This window comes from Neophocaena asiaeorientalis, unplaced genomic scaffold (genome assembly GCF_003031525.2).
Source record: "Neophocaena asiaeorientalis asiaeorientalis breed wild unplaced genomic scaffold, Neophocaena_asiaeorientalis_V1.1 scaffold547, whole genome shotgun sequence".
Taxonomy (NCBI): Eukaryota; Metazoa; Chordata; class Mammalia; order Artiodactyla; family Phocoenidae; genus Neophocaena; species Neophocaena asiaeorientalis.
In genome coordinates, this window is record NW_020185330.1 from 1,631,066 (window position 1) to 1,647,732 (window position 16,667).

The 16,667-nt window shown below is 35.3% G+C and overlaps 1 protein-coding gene across 1 annotated transcript in view; it reads right to left on the reverse strand.

Moving 5' to 3' along the window:
* ERO1A (endoplasmic reticulum oxidoreductase 1 alpha) overlaps positions 1-16,667 on the reverse strand; it is a 45,587-nt gene that overhangs the window by 18,767 nt on the left and 10,153 nt on the right. The window contains exons 3-7 of the mRNA XM_024734734.1: positions 16,233-16,316; positions 14,131-14,169; positions 4,551-4,627; positions 4,380-4,453; positions 486-606 (exon numbers count right to left, since the gene is read on the reverse strand). Of these exons, the coding sequence (XP_024590502.1) occupies positions 486-606; positions 4,380-4,453; positions 4,551-4,627; positions 14,131-14,169; positions 16,233-16,316 (395 nt within the window). The remainder of the gene's footprint in view (positions 1-485; positions 607-4,379; positions 4,454-4,550; positions 4,628-14,130; positions 14,170-16,232; positions 16,317-16,667) is intronic.

A 16,667-nucleotide genomic window follows, 5' to 3' on the forward strand; every position in this document is an offset into this window, starting at 1 on the left:
TAGCCACAAAAAGAGGAGTATAGAGCACCAAAAAGAGAATTAGGAATTATACATCCTAATCTATTCCCTGCCACTAACTATATGATCTCTCTGGCTCTAGGTTACTTCATCTATAAAATGAGATTCTAGTACAGCAGAAACTAACAGAACATTGTAAAGCAACTATACTCCAATAAAAATTAATTTAAAAAATTAGATTCTATAATTCACTTAAGGAACATTTGTGAAATGCCTACAATATTCCCATAAAAGTCTAACACTGTTCTAAGTCTTTTAAAGAACAAAGAATTATTTGTTGAAACGCATGTCCACATGTTTCCCCAGAGGGCAACTGGATTAATGAACAAGTACATTTCCATGTCCAAATACATCCTTTAATAAGGTGAATTTGATTTGTTCTTTTAAATCATTGTGATTCTGTTTATTTGTTTATAAAGAGAAATGAACACATCTTTCAGGAATTTCGAAATGAAAATGACACGTACTTAAAACAGTTTTCTTCATAGATGACATTCCATATCATCCAAGCATCTGGTCCCTTGTAACCCGTGTAGCGCTCAGGATTCAGGAGCAAATCGACATATTCAGCATCAGGAGACTGTATGTCTGTAAAATAAAATGTTTTAATAATCTTCCTTCTTTTCAGTAACCTTAAAAAGCTAATATGACCAGACTGTATTCCATCGATTCTAAGGCACCACAAATGTAACAATGCATCTAGGATTTAAAAACACCTTTTTAGGAGAAATCCTAAAAAGAAGGGAAAAGAAGGAAAAAACACAGCCACATTAAATTACACACTGTTTACAAAGCATCTTGGTTTTAGAAATGGTAAAAAAAAAAATAGGAATATGTGAATTTTAGAATTGAAGGAACATAGTAATTCAATCCTTATAAGCTATCCAGGCAAAGAATATACCATACATTTCTCATCACATTAACCACAATGTGATGAGTTCATCAGTAACTAAGGTAAATGAAGACATATTAGTACCATACAGTTTGTTACCACATACTTCCTTCTTACATGACCACCATCAGGATCCACTACAAAGCTGCCCCAAAGGTATAATCCTAAATATTCAAAAAGTTATAAGCAGGATGATATTTGTATCAGCATTATTTATAAAAGGGAAAATCAGAAGCAACCTAAATGTCCAACAGAGCAGAGCACAGTCCCTGGAGCGAGACTGCCTGGGTTAGAAATCCAGGACCCACTACTTATTCACTTCGGTACCCTGGTCAAGTTATGTAAATTCTCTATGCCTTGGTGCCCTCATTTGTAAAATGGAGATAATACTCATAGCATTACTGTGAGACATAAAGAAGTTTATATGTGCAGAGTGCTTAGCACAACAGTAAGAGTATAATAAATATTAACTATGGCATTGGTATTATGATATATCTTAATAGACCATTTTACAGTCAACAGGACTGTTAAGTACAAAGGCTGTCTAATAAAATGAAAAGATAAGGCATTATAGAAAAGTTAATTACAGAGATATATGGAAAACATACCAAAATTGGTGGGATATTGGTTTCTCATACGTTCTATAAATTTGTATAATGTGTTATAACTTTAAAATAAAACCAAAAAATTATGGCCCCTGGTCCTCAGTGGCTTTGGGGAATTAGTTAATAACACGGTAATACCGGACTCATCGATAAAGCTTAACAGTATGAACCAACAAAGAATGAGGAAGTGAGTGAAAATGGCCCCAAAGCAACCAAAGTAGATGACAAAACTCTGAGCAAAGATGCTTACACGAGACTCCATCAAGCTCTCTAGAGTACCTACTTCTCATTTAAAAAACAAAGATAAAACTATGCTTGGTTATTTTTATCCCAATTCACAGTTCATTAGAGTCATAAATTAGGGGAAAATTTGCTTCTATAAACAGCCCAGTGACAGCACCTAGAAATAACTGAGAGTCCAAGGCAGAAGTAGCAATTAAAATAACTAGAAGAAGTAAAAATAAAAATTTTAAAAACAAATATGCATGGAATCACCTAGTTCAGGAACAGATATCTCTGTTCATCTCAATTAATACTATAGGTATTACCTCAGTATAGCAAACTATAATAAATTCATAAAAAATAACTCTGACTCTTAAAATATATATATAAATAACACTCAGCATCGAGTACTTTAAGACAGAATACTAACCACCAAGGAATGATTAAATTTTTAATATCTTGCCTCGTTAGAGATAAACATTAGTTGACATAATTTTACTTACAACAAATACTTCCTCTCTCCCAACTTTACTTAAAAAAAGGTTACTATAACCTTATTTTGCCAGAAAACAAAAGCTCAAATTTCTAATTAGGATTTACAAAATACCTTTTATCCTCTACCTACCATTTACATACATTATTTATTGCTTACAAAGCTGTCCTTTTTTTTTTTAATATTTACCCTCCTTTAACAGAAGAAACAAATATAAATGGACAAGTTATTCACCCAAGATAACAGAACTACACCATATAAAGGAGTGACTTATTGATTTGTGACACAAATGTAAGCATGTAGTCTTAAAAGGATACTTTGGTTAAAGTAGTACCATTCTTTCTCTAACACTGCAGGCCTAAAAAAATTATGCTGCATGTTATAAGTTGAATTTTATCTCACATAACAATGTTTAAGCCAAAGAATCCTTGCAGAAAAGATGGCAAAGTTAGGGTTGGGAGAGCATTTTATCCCCCTTTCTTTACTGGCCTAAAGCTAGATATAAGTCTACAGTTCTTTACCCAACACCCTTGGGGCCAAATGTATTTTGGAAATCAGAACTTTTCAGATTTTAGAAAGGTAATACAGTACATGCAACATATGTTCAATATTATTCTAGCAGGGGCTGGGACAGCAACCTTTAATCAAACACATAAAAACATGAATATAAACGTGCAGTAAAAACATGAATATTCACACTGAATGAATCTGTACTAAATTTAAGGAGAAAAATGTTCATTTTTCAAAGTTTTCAGATTTGAGAATTAGGAATAAAGGATTTTAGATATGTATCTGCCAAAATATGGTCATGGTTTTTATTAAGGAAAGCATATGTATCTTTTTTTCCAAAAATGAAGCCACAAATTAAAAATAAGTACTTTCCCTTTTTCTTCCCTCTTTTTGCTGGGGGAAGGGGTGTTGCAAGATTCATCTTTTGCTTATAATTAAAATGATCTATATCGTTCTTTTCACTGATTTTTTAGAAGATCATTAATCTGTTCCAAAAGAACCAAAGAAGGATACAAAAACTCAATTTGGTTTAATTTTGTTTAGCCAATTAAAAGGCTAACAAACTTACAAAAAAGTAGATAGTAAAAAAAAGGAAGACTAGGAGAATCTATAAATCTAAATAAATAAATCCATAAATCAAATGGTTCTAATGGGTTCTAGGGCTCCTAGATTTTAATCATACCAGAGCTCTGGCTTAGTTTTAGGTGTCACAGACACAACTCATGGTTCATTTTTCTCTTTTCCAAAAATAACACAGCCCATCATTACGGAAAATATTTAACAATCCAAGGCCAATATATCAAAAGCAGGTTTTTGCAATCTCTACCTTTTATCTATTTATGCAAAATACCTGTACATATCACAAAAATTATATATATTACTAAGTACACAGAACTGCAAAACTCAGGAGGTAAATTTTTCTTTTGCAGAAACTGGGTTTTCTTTTTAAATTGTTTTATTGTGGTAAAATATATATAACATGAAATTTGCCATTTTAACCATGTTTAAGAGCACAATTCAATGGCATTAATTTTATACATTCACAATGTTATGCAACCATCATTGCTGTTTCCAAACTTTTCTATGACCTCAAACAGAAACTCTGTAACCATTAACCAATAACTCACCATTCTCCCCGCCCCCTAACTCCTGGTAACCTCAAATCTACTTACTGCCTCTATCAATTTGCCTACTCTCTATATATCATATAAGTGGAATCATAAAATATTTGTCCTTTTGTGTCTGGCCTATTTCATTTATCTTAATGTTTTCAATGTTTATCCACATTGCAGCATGTATCAGAACTTCATTTCTTTTTATGGCTGAATAGTATTCCATTGTACGTGTATACCACACTTTGTTCATACATTCATCTGCTGATGGATACTTGGGTTGTTTCCACCTTTTGGCTGTTGTGAATAATGCTGCTGTGAACATGGGTGTACAAGTATGTGCTTCCCTGTCTTCAATATTTTTGGGTATATGCTGAGGAGCTGAACTGTTAAGTCATATGGTAATTCTGTGTTTAGCTTCTTGGGGAACTGCCAAACTGTTAGAAATAATTTTTTAAATTATTTTAAAAGAATTTCTTTTCCTTAGGCACAATCTTAATATGCATAGTATAAAAAAAATGTTATACCATCAGCTTCACAGAAGTTGTCTGAGGAATCATCATGCTTGGTCCACTGAAGAACAGCCTTCTGCGTTTCTTCACTTTAAACAAAGAAAAGAAATAGAGGTATTCTTTTTCTTAAGTTAACATTTCACATGAAAAAGCATAAAATACTACTGCAAAAAAAAAACCCCAAACCTTAGAGATTCATCCACAGCTCCAAGTCGTTCGGCCTGCTCACATTCTTCAATGAGATTATTGGCTTCTTCAGAATACTAAAACAAAAGGGAAATAAATAGAATTCAACTGATTGCATTTTTAAAACTTTTAAAAAAGAATTTCAAAGGAATTTGGGGTTCTTTTATACCTAGCACCATCCCCCTGGCTTCAAAACTTAAAAAAAAGGGCTTCCCTGGTGGCGCAGTGATTGAGAGTCTGCCTGCCGATGCAGGGTACACGGGTTTGTGCCCCGGTCCGGGAAGATACTGCATGCCGCAGAGCGGCTGGGCCCATGAGCCATGGCTGCTGAGCCTGTGCGTCCGGAGCCTGTGCCCTGCAACAGGAGAGGCCACAACAGTGAGAGGCCCGTGTACCGCAAAAAGAAACTTAAAAAAAAATAAATTAGCCCCACATTCCTCCTGGAGCTAAAAAATAAAAGTCTTTGCCCTTTGTCTTGTTGGCAAACACGATTTACTATTATGTTGACAAAATAAAGAATAGTTTATAGTCTGATAACTCATTATCAAAATGTCCATTAAGAAAATCTTTGAGGTTAAAGAAATCAACTTGGCAAGGAGTCATGGAGCAATGTCCCACTTTCCTAATGACCTAACTGTCAGCATCGGTTTTCTCTTCCATAAAATACGTGGTTGGGCTAGATCTTGTGTGTCTACGATCCATTTCAGCTCTAAATGCCATGATTCTAAAAATGCCCTGGAATCTACCAAATCTTATAAAAAGTATTCCAATATCTTTAGGTGCTTAAAATATATTCTTTAACAACCATATTTCTTCTCAATGTCTAAGTCACTATATATATTCTGTTAGCTGTGTGCATGGCACAGGGGAAGTGAGTGTGGATCATGAGATTTCACAACACACAAGTCATCACCACCATACAGCTAAAAGACAACATTGGAAGCAGGAGGCCACAAATTCAATCACTCAACAAATATTAACTGAGTGCCTATTATGTCCTTATTGTTAGGATGACCACACAAATGACTGTTCAGACTAGGACTCTTTTGAGGATAAAAGGGAACACTAAAATAACTGAAATGATACAATTTTTTGAAACGCTTATGTACTGAATTATAACGTGTTTCATTACACTGGTCGACCTAAAGACAGTTCAATTCAAAAACTACTTTCAAAAATGAAATTCTTTTATACATAATTAAGTATTAATGCATAAAGGGATATGATGTATTCAGCCGACTCTCAAATGTTTCAGAAAACAATAAGAATATGTATATACAAAAAGCATGCTGGGCTTCCCTGGTGGCTCAGTGGTTGAGAGTCCACCTGCTGATGCAGGGGACACGGTCCGGGAAGATCCCGCATGCCGCGGAGCGGCTGGGCCCGTGAGCCATGGCCGTTGAGCCTGCGTGTCCAGAGCCTGTGCTCCGCAACGGGAGAGGCCACAACAATGAGAGGCCCACGTTCCGCAAAAAAAAAAAACAAAGCATGCTAAAACAAATGAGGCAAAATATTAAAGATTAGTGAATGTTTATAAAAAGTGTACAAAATGCCTTTATATTAATATTGCTACTTTTCTATAAGTTAGACATTATTTCAAAATAAAAAGTTAAAAATACTTATCAAAAAGTAAACAAAATTGTTCAAAAGATAACATATACCTATGTATTTTAATATACCTATGTATATTTAAAACAAAATTTTTTTAACTTTATCATTATAATTACCTGAATATTAAAACATAAGTTAAACAAAATAACTTTTCTTAGTTCCTACTTAATAATTTAATCAGCTTTGTAAGTCACGTCTGTCTCAAAACTATGTCCGTTGGCATTTTTTCTGAAGAAAAATAATTTTTCCAATATGCTTATTATTTTCAATGTTTCATAAAATTGCCCACAATCATCTTCAAAGTTAATTTTAAGGTTAATTTGAAATCATCCATACCTTCAACTGACTCTTCCCTGCAGATATAATTTTTAATTGAGAAAATATTCTCTCCAGGTAAATATATGAAAATGTTTTAGCCCACATATTTTCGCAGTTCTATTCTTTGCCTCTAAAGTAAATTTCTTCAGTAAATATTCTAAGACAAAACTCATCAAATAAGTTGTCTCTATTTTTTAAATTATTTTAAATGTTTTGCCAAATAGAGATGCTATGAAATTGTAAGCCTTCTCAATTTCATTCCATTTCAGGTCAGAATATAAATTTATCCAGCTAAAAGCAAGCATTCAACAAGAGGAGACTCTTCCCACAAGGGGAGATTCTCCAAAATACAATTATAAAATTTCAGAATTTAATCTAGTATACCATTTGAGCTTTCCTCACTTAATGTGTACAATTCCTCCCTCGTTTTCATAGGAATAAATAGTTAAGGTCTTTGTTTACAAGCTTTGTTATAAAAAGTGCAACTTGCTAAACCTTCAAAAGCTGAAATTTGTTTTGTTCTTTTCTTTAAGCATTCCACTAATTCATACTTTGAATAATGATTTTCTACTGATTTTGAAAATGCAACCAACATTTAGAGGGCTCATTCATTAAAAATCAATCAACACCAAAGAAGGACTCTTGGGTTGTTTTACAAAATAGCTCTTCAAAGGCTCAAACATTTAAAAAATTGGATTGATGATGGACAGCAAAGAAAGTCCTAATGCCATGCTAAAGTAATATTCTCTTCAGCATCATCTTCATTTCAAAACTTTATAGTCATTACTTAGTGTATATAAAAACAAAAACCTACGTATTTTGGCAATTACCACTTCTATCTTAAGTGGTAAGATATCACAGCATGTTTGGATGCAATTATGAATTTTGTATGTACCTCAACCAATTACAAATTCATTTCTGCTCCACAGATTTCTTGATTTAGTAAGGACATTGTTTTTACCAGGACATTGTTTTTTATCAAAATCTGTAGGTGTATTATCACCACAAAACAAACCCTTTGTCTTCAATTTTGAACTTTAAATGAATTTATACTAACATTCAGTGACAAGTGTTTTCCTTCAACAGAATGAACTTCCGAAAGTTTTACTTTGAGTCCATCAACTGAATGAAAAACCCAAACAATTTTTGGAATTAAATGATTTTCTATTGGAAACAGCTGATAATGGCATCATCTAATTACATGCAAAGCTCTGCACTGGAGCCAACACATTAATAGCTATGACTTCACTCTGTGTATGAATAAGAAAATGCGGAATCAAAAATGAGCAAAATTAGTTTAGATCTAAGGTGGAAAAAGTGCAGAACAGTGGTTGCCTCTGGGGAAGGAGTATGGATTGACTGGGACAGAGTATGAAGCAACTTTCTAGGGTAATAGTAACGTTCTATATTGAGACAGAAGCCTAAGTTACACAGGTGTATGCATTTAACAAATGCACACTTAAGATTTGTGCACTTCATTGTATATTAATTTTATGAAACATACACGTAAGCAAATATTGGACTCTACTTAATGATATACTTCCAGTTATGTATATATCTAGTTAATGACATATAGTGAGGGCAATGTGTACTGATGCTCACAATTTATTTGAAATGAGTCAAAAAAATAAGATGGTTTAACGGATGGCTAGAAGGATCGACAGATGGACAGATATGTGGTAAAGTGAGTTTATGAAAATGTTAATGGAAGAATCTAGGTGATTAGTATAAGAGTATTCTCAGGAAAATTCCTTCAACTTTGCTGTATGCATGAAAATTTTCATAATAAAATATCAGAAAAATTTAATTTAGAACAGTTATTTAGTCTAAATGAAAAATCACATATCCCAGAATGATATGTAAATGCACTGTCTCCAGCTACACGTGTCAAATTGTTGTCTTTAACACAGTCTTCTTAAAACGAACACTAACTTACAAAGTAGGTGCTAAGGCTGTGTCAGCAGATCTGTGTGTTTGGATTTTCATACGATCAGTGATACTTCCATGGCCCTTATGGAGAGTAAACGATGACCTTTGTGCAAGTTATATGTCATCAACTGTTCTAAGAAATGAAAATTCAGTACTTCATTTTTCATTAAACATGTACTTCCTTTTTCCTCTTTCAGTTATTTCAGGCAAAAGGATTCATTGTAAAATTTTAAAAGTACTAAATAGTAATAAGTGGTTGATTTGCACTATGCAGTAAAGGATAAAGCCACTATAAAGGACTACTCTCTGTATGCAGGATGGCTCATCCTCTGTTTCCCATATATATTTCTCATAAGCCTAACCTATAATTTCCCAGGTTTTTCACTGACCAGTCAAATGGCAGCTTGGCAGCTTAAGATATCTCACAGGTATGACATATACCACAGTACAAATGGCTGCTAACTCCAAAAGACCAGCAGCATAGCAGTGGCCAATGCTTCTCCCCCCGCTTGCCAAGACTGTAAGGACACAGGGAGGGGGAAGGGTAAGCTGGGACGAAGTGAGAGAGTGGCATGGACAGATATAAACTACCAAATGTAAAATAGCTAGCTAGTGGGAAGCAGCCACAGAGCACAGGGAGATCAGCTCAGTGGTTTGTGACCACCTAGAGGGGTAGGATAGGGAGGGTGGGAGGGAGATGCAAGAGGGAGGGGATATGGGGATATATGTATATATATAACTGATTCACTTTGTTATACAGCAGAAACACACCATTGTAAAGCAATTATACTCCAATAAAGATGTTAAAAAAAAAAGACTGTATGGAGTTAGCTGTCCCCAGCCATTTGTGACTGACTGAAATTATTTTATCAGTAGTCACCTAGGATGTTGTCTTTGAAAGAAAGGTTTAGTTTCCTTACATCTAGAAAAGGTCAGGAGAGGAAGGACAAGATATTATTGGTCATCTTCGTGTTGAAGTAAGAAGTCTTTAGTGTACATACATCTGAAATATTATATAAGAGAGAAGACAACAGAGGAAGCTAGAAATACAAAGCATTTGGTCAACCAAATCTATCCTAACTTATTTTAATGCAACTGTTAATATTTTATTTAAAAAATTTAAAACTCGAGACAAATAATAAATCAGACAGGATGCCAGAACAACAAGCATAAACTGGTTCTGTCCCAGGCAAACCTTGGCATATGGTCACTTTATTTGCTCTTGTTACTAAATAAAGGCTTTGGATTTTACTCCAAGGGAGATGGGACACTTTAAACAGAGGAGAGATACAATCTGATTTCTTTGTTTAAAAAAAAAAAATCACTCTGGGGCTTCCCTGGTGGCGCAGTGGTTAAGAATCGGCCTGCCGATGCAGGGGACACAGGTTCGAGTCCTGGTCTGGGAAGATCCCACATGCCACGGAGCAACTAAGCCCACGCGCCACAACTACTGAGCCTGTGCTCTAGAGCCCACAAGCCACAACTACTGAAGCCCGCGCACCCTAGAGCCCGTGCTCCTCAACAAGAGAAGCCACCACAATGAGAAAGAAGCCCGTGCACCACAACGAAGAGTAGCCCCCTCTCGCTGCAATTAGAGAGAGCCCAAGGGTGGCAACGAAGAACCAACACAGCCAAAAATAATTAAATAAATAAATTTATTGAAAAAAAATCACTCTGGCTGCTGTCTTTAGAACAGACTAATATAGAGAGTATGGTTAGAAGTAGGCAGACCATTTAACAGGCTACTGCCATAATCCAGACAAAAAGTGATGATGACTTGAAATACAGCAGTAGCAATAAAGATTGTAAGATTCTGGGTGTATTTTAAAACGCTGTAATCAAAAATTGAATTTGTTCACCAAAAAGGCCTCGAAACAATGACAACCCAGTAAGAATTAGCACCACAATGGCTCAGGTTATGATCACTAAACACCATTTCTCACTAAAAGAGCTAAGCGTTCCTTAGAAAAGTGGTTAATTCCAAGACTGAAGCACGAAAGGTACAAACTAAGCCTAGGACATCTTTTCATAATGGAAAGCAAAAAAATCTACTAAGACTACTAGGATCATCTCAAAAGGCAACAATTCCTAACTTGAAGGAGCTTCTCATGGCCAAAGATGGAACTCAAGTATTGAAACAAATAATGACTAAATGACTAGAGAAGATTCCAATACATTAAATATGTCAAAACTTAAGTTCATATTAATACTTAAAAATAAAAACCTTATTGGGCAACTTTGGAGGGTGCTGGGGCATCAACTCATAATTATTCTGAAAACTGGTAAACAAAGGAAAAGAATGAAGCGTTTATTCTATGTGTTCTATATAAACTGTATTTCAAGGCATCCAAAGAGTTGACAAGAAAAGGTCTTTATACAATAATAACAGATAGTTAGTATAGGAAAAATGATAAAATTAGAATATCAATATTTTCAAACCCCTGATGAAATGATGCAACTAGGTAATAATCATCAAGGCCGCTAAAACCTTCAGGTAAAAAGCTAGTAGGGAACATTATAATGGACGTATAATGACCCAAAGATCAATCTTAACATCATGAAAAAAAAGAGGAAACCAGACATTATGTGATGCAATTGTAAGTACACAGGAACTCTAATGAATATACATCAAAAAATTAGTCTGAGTCTGATAAGCCTTAATATCTAACTACAGGGCACCACATGCAAAAGAATGAAACTAACCCCTTTTTTACCCCATGTGCAAAAATCAACTCAAAATGGATTAAAGGCTTAAACTTAAGACCTGAACCCATAAGAAAACATAGAGGGTAAGCTCCTTGGTACCGGACTTAGCAAAGGTATTTTGGATTTGACACCAAAAGCAAAGGCAACAAAAGCAAAAATAAACAAATTGGGACTACGTCAAACTAAAAACCTTCCGCACGGCAAAGGAAATCAATAACAAAATGAAAGGGCAGCCTACAGAATGGGAGAAAAATATGCAGATCAGTTATCTGGTAAGAGGTTAATATCCAAAATATATTAAAGAACTCACACAACTTAATGGCAAAAAATCAAACAATTCAATTAAAAACTGGGCAAGAGGAACTGAAAAGACATTTTTACAAACAACACATACAAATGAGGTACCTGAAAAGGTGCTCAGCATCACTAATCATTAGGGAAATACAAATCAAAACCATGAGACATCACCTCACACCTGTTAGAATGGCCATCACCAAAAAGACAAGATAACCAGCATTGGCAGGGATGAAGAGAAAAGGGAACTATTGTGCATTGTTGGTGGGAATGTAAATTGGTGCAACCACTAAGCAAAACAGCATAAAGGTTTCTCAAAAAATTAAAAATGGAACTACCAAATGCCCGAGCAATCCCATTTCTGGGTATATATCACAAGGAAATGAAAACAGGATAGCAAAGAGATATCTGCACTCCCATATTCATTGCAGCATTATTCACAATAGTCAAGATATGTAAACAATCTGTCAATGGTTGAATATAAAAAGAAGATGTGAGATATATATATATGATGAAATATTATTCGGCCATGAGAAGGAAGGAAATCCTGCCATTTGCTACAACATGGATGGGCCTTGAGGGCACTGTGCTAAATGAAATAAGCCAGACAGAGAAAGACAAATACTGCATGATATCAATTATATGTAGAAACAAAAAAAAGGTCAAACTCATAGAAACAGAGAGTAGAAAAGTGGTTGCCAGGGGCAAGGAGGTGGGGAAATCAGGGAGAGGTTGGTAAAAGGGTACAGACTTTCAGCTATAAGATGAATAAGGTCTGAGGATCTAATGTGTAACATGGTGACCACATTTGATGTATCATTGTTGTTGTATCATTTATATTTGCTGAGAGTAGAACTTAAATGATCTCACCAAAAAAAAAAAGATAAATATGTGAGATGATGGATGAGTTAATTAACTAAATGAGAGGAATCCTTTCAAAATGTGTGCATGTATCAAATCATCACAATGTACACTATAAACATCTTACAATTTTATTAGTCAACTGTATCTCAATAAAGCAGAAAATAAGTAATTTTAAAGGGGAATCTGACTCTGATAAGCTATAATACTTAACTACCAGTTTATGGAAAATGAAGAGAGTGATATGTTAAATGACATGACAGGGATACAATCACTAAATACATAATGTGGGAAATTCTATAGGATATTGATTCATTTCCTTCAACACATAAGTGGCAAAGAAAGAAAAAGGGCAGTGGGGTGGGGAATGAATCTAGATTAAAAGAGACTTAAGAGCAGGAAATGTTCAAGTAGAACCAGAAAATAAAGAAGTGCTAACAAAAGGGAAAAAAAAACAGTGATGGGGGTATGTCAAAGGGACACAGGAGCCAACTGAAACAGCTCCCAAGTGTGAAAACTGAAATGATATGAACAACAAAATAAAGGAGTACTAGGTTATAATCCACGATAGAAAATAAATACCCACAAGACAAAGAAATGATTGAACAAATAAGGAAATGGAGGGAAAAGATAACAAATCTCTCACACTGAAGAATTCCAAACAATTTATACCCTCAAGGAGATGAAGCATCCTAAAATGTGGGTGGGGCCTAGTAACTTCCTTCCAAAGAATAAAGTATGGAAAGGGCAAAAAAAGAATAAATCTGCAGTGGAGAAAGCTGACAAAAAATACCTCAGCCAGGTGATCAAGGTTAACATTAACAGTGATAAGTCATGTTGATAGTATGTACCCTTGATATAGGATGTGATGAAATGGCACTTTTTCTTTTTTAACATCTGTGGTCTTCTTTCCAAAAATACATAACCCCAGTCTAATCATGAGAAAAATATCTGACAAATCCCAACTGAGGGACACTCCACAAAATACCTGACCAGTACTCCTCTGAAACACCTTTATCGAAAACAAGGAAAGTCTGAGAAACCGTCACAGTCAAGAGGAGTCTAAGGAGACATGACAACTGAATATAATATGGTTTCCAGGATGGGATCCTGGAACAGAAAAAGGACATTAGGTGGAAAACTAAGGGAAATCTGAATGAACTATAGACTTTAATTAGTGATAACATATCAAAATTGGTTCATTAATTGTAACAAATGCACCATACTAATGTAAGATGTTAATTATAGAGGAAACTGGGTATGGAGTATACGGAAAAACTGTACTATCTCTACAATTTTTCTGTAAACCTAAAACTATTATAAATTTTTTAATTTATTTAAAAAGAGAGAGAGAGAGACATAGAGACATCAACCAAGCGCAATGTGTGGAATATGTTTGAATCCTGTTTCAAATCAACTATTAAGGCACATATGAAACAACTAGAGAAATTGGAACCCTGACTTTGGTTATGTGGGGCTGTTTTAGTGCTTTTTGTCTTAGAGATATATATGAAGTATTTGTAAACAAAATGAGTTATCTCAGATTGGCTTTGAAATAACTGGGAGAATGGAATGGGAGGTACAAATGAAACAAGATTGACCACATATTGGTAATAGCTAAAGCTGCGTGATGGGTACACATGTTTTATTTTGTTTTCTCCCCTCTACTTTTACCTTTCAAGCTTTCTTTAATAAAGGGTTAAAGAAAAGAAACAAAAGAATTACAGCCACTGAGTACAAATAACTTTCAAGGGGTTTCACTGCAAAGGGGAGCAGAGAAGTCGGGTAGTAGCTGGAAGGGGAAGTGAATTTTTTTACTTTTTGCTCAATACTAGACACATTAATAAGTATATGTACATACCTTGTAGCTTGCAGATTTAATTCCATCAGGAACTTCATCCTGAAAAAAATTTTTAAATGCTTTTAGATGACATTTATTCTATCTTCTGAAAAAATATTTTAAAGCTCTATGATTTATAAGAAAAATTCACAGAACAAATTACTGAAGTTAACAGGTTATTTTTTAACTGAGAATAGTTAGGCAGTCTTTATGTTATTTCTTAAAAGTAAACAAAAAATCCGGGGGCTTCCCTGGTGGTGCAGGGGTTGAGAGTCCGCCTGCCGATGAAGAGGACACGGGTTCGTGCCCCGCTCCGGGAGGATCCCGCGTGCCGCGGAGCGGCTGGGCCCGTGAGCCATGGCCGCTGGGCCTGTGCGTCCGGAGCCTGTGCTCCACAGCGGGAGAGACCACAACAGTGAGAGGCCCGCGAACCCAAAAAGGAAAAAAAAAAAGTAAACAAAAAATCCAACAAGTTATGCTATGGATTATACACATGTTATATTACAGCACGGAAATGTAAAAATAGCCACTTAGCCATTATTCCGTTTTTTTCGTTTGTTTTTTGTTCTTTGGGTTTTTTTGCGGCATGCGGGCCTCTCACTGTTGTGGCCTCTCCCGTTGCGGAGCACAGGCTCCGGACGCGCAGGCTCAGCGGCCATGGCTCACGGGGCCAGCCGCTCCGCGGCATGTGGGATCTTTCCAGACCGGGGCACGAACCCGCGTCCCCTGAATCTGCAGGCGGACTCTCAACCACTGCGCCGCCAGGGAAGCCCGCCATTATTCCTTTTAATGCTCAAATTGTCCCACATTTGGCCACTAGAAAACCCACTAAGTGCTGACCTGTGTCTTTTTTATCTGACCTGTGTCTTTATCTGCACCTGTGTCTTATTTATATTACCCCAGTAATCTTTAACAGCACTTTTTGTTTTCTGTTATGACAAGATACTCCAGGTTCATCTTATATATCTCTTGTTCCAGTCTTGGAATCAACCATTTTTTAAGGCGCTTTCCTCTTTCAGAGGAAAATGGTACTAGTTTTTAGTTGTATGTTGGCCACTTAATAACACAGGACCTATCTGCCTATCCTCAAAGTGATGCCGTGAGTAGAGATAATGATGTATGTGGGACAGCTCTGTAAATTGCAGGGTCCTATTCTAATGCTAAGTCTATTCAGTACATTCCTGAAATAGATTACACCTGCCCAAAGGGAAGGACCCACACAGAGACAATCACTTTATTGTGTACTCTTCTACACTCTGAACTAGGTCAATGTATAGTCTTTTCCTATGACCAGATATTTAGATGGTTTCTAATTTTTTCATATAATAAACTATGCCAAATTTATAGACTGATTTCAGCAGAACCGACATCTTTACAATATTCAGTATTGCTTTATGGCCATCTTTGGACATCTATCTAATTATTTTTAGTAAGTGAAATTCTTAGCAGAATTGCTAGGTCAAAGGATATGTACCTTTTTTATTGTTTGGATACATTTGCTGAATTGATCTCCAAAAAGACTTACCCACCAGAGTGCTCATTTCTTATTCCCAGACTAACACTGGATACTGTTTTTCTTTTTCACATTGGCCAATTAATAATGGAAGTGAAAGAACATTGTTCTGATTCACTGTAAAGGGGATAAATAACTGGCCTTTCGACTGACAGAGAGTCCAGCCTCTATGGGCAGCCTATCTGAGAATTCCTAAGTAAAGCCAGTGGTTTTGTCCAGACCCTCCCCAAGGAAGAAAATTAATACATCCACAGAAAAAGGGAGAGATTTTATTTGTACCTCAATTAATTTCATTTTTTTTAATACTACAAACATAACTTTGGGTAAGACATAAGAAGAAAAACAAATATCAAGCCAAAAGAACTATTAATCTCAGTAATAAATCAAAGGATTATATTAACCACAAAATTTAAATTCTATTATTATGAAGACAGAATAATTCAAAATAGGTTTTATATTTGTAAGTTTAGGTTTTTAATATGTTAATTTTAAACAACATGATATTTAACCTAAGGATTGAAATGTTATTTCAGTTATACTGGCCCCTTTCAAAAGTCACAATTATTCAAAAAAACATGTGACAGTTCTTAAATGTATACACCGTTCTTACCGACTGACAAAGCTTGACAGCACAATCCCTTCTTCCACACTGGCTGATATCATTCCAGAAAGGACACGGCCTTTTCAGGTTTACCTGTAAAATAAAATATTAGAAAAAAGTTATAAAAGTAAGAATTTTGAGATTATAACAGACAGATGTAGAATTATGATACTATAACCTGGTCATGTTATCAGCTACAATTATTCTATTTCTTCCACTAAACAGCTGTCAAATTTCAGTGGTGGTATAAGTGTGTAGCTGGTATGAATAAATTGGTAGACTTGGTTAAAATGACAAACTCTGCTACTAAACAGACTCGGAACAGATGGCAACGGGGAGCCAAAGTAGCTCATGTTATCACTGCTCAACTCACAGTCTTCTTATTTTTTTCCTTTTTCAACTCACAGTCTTTTTTTTTTTTTTTTTTTGGTACGCGGGCCTCTC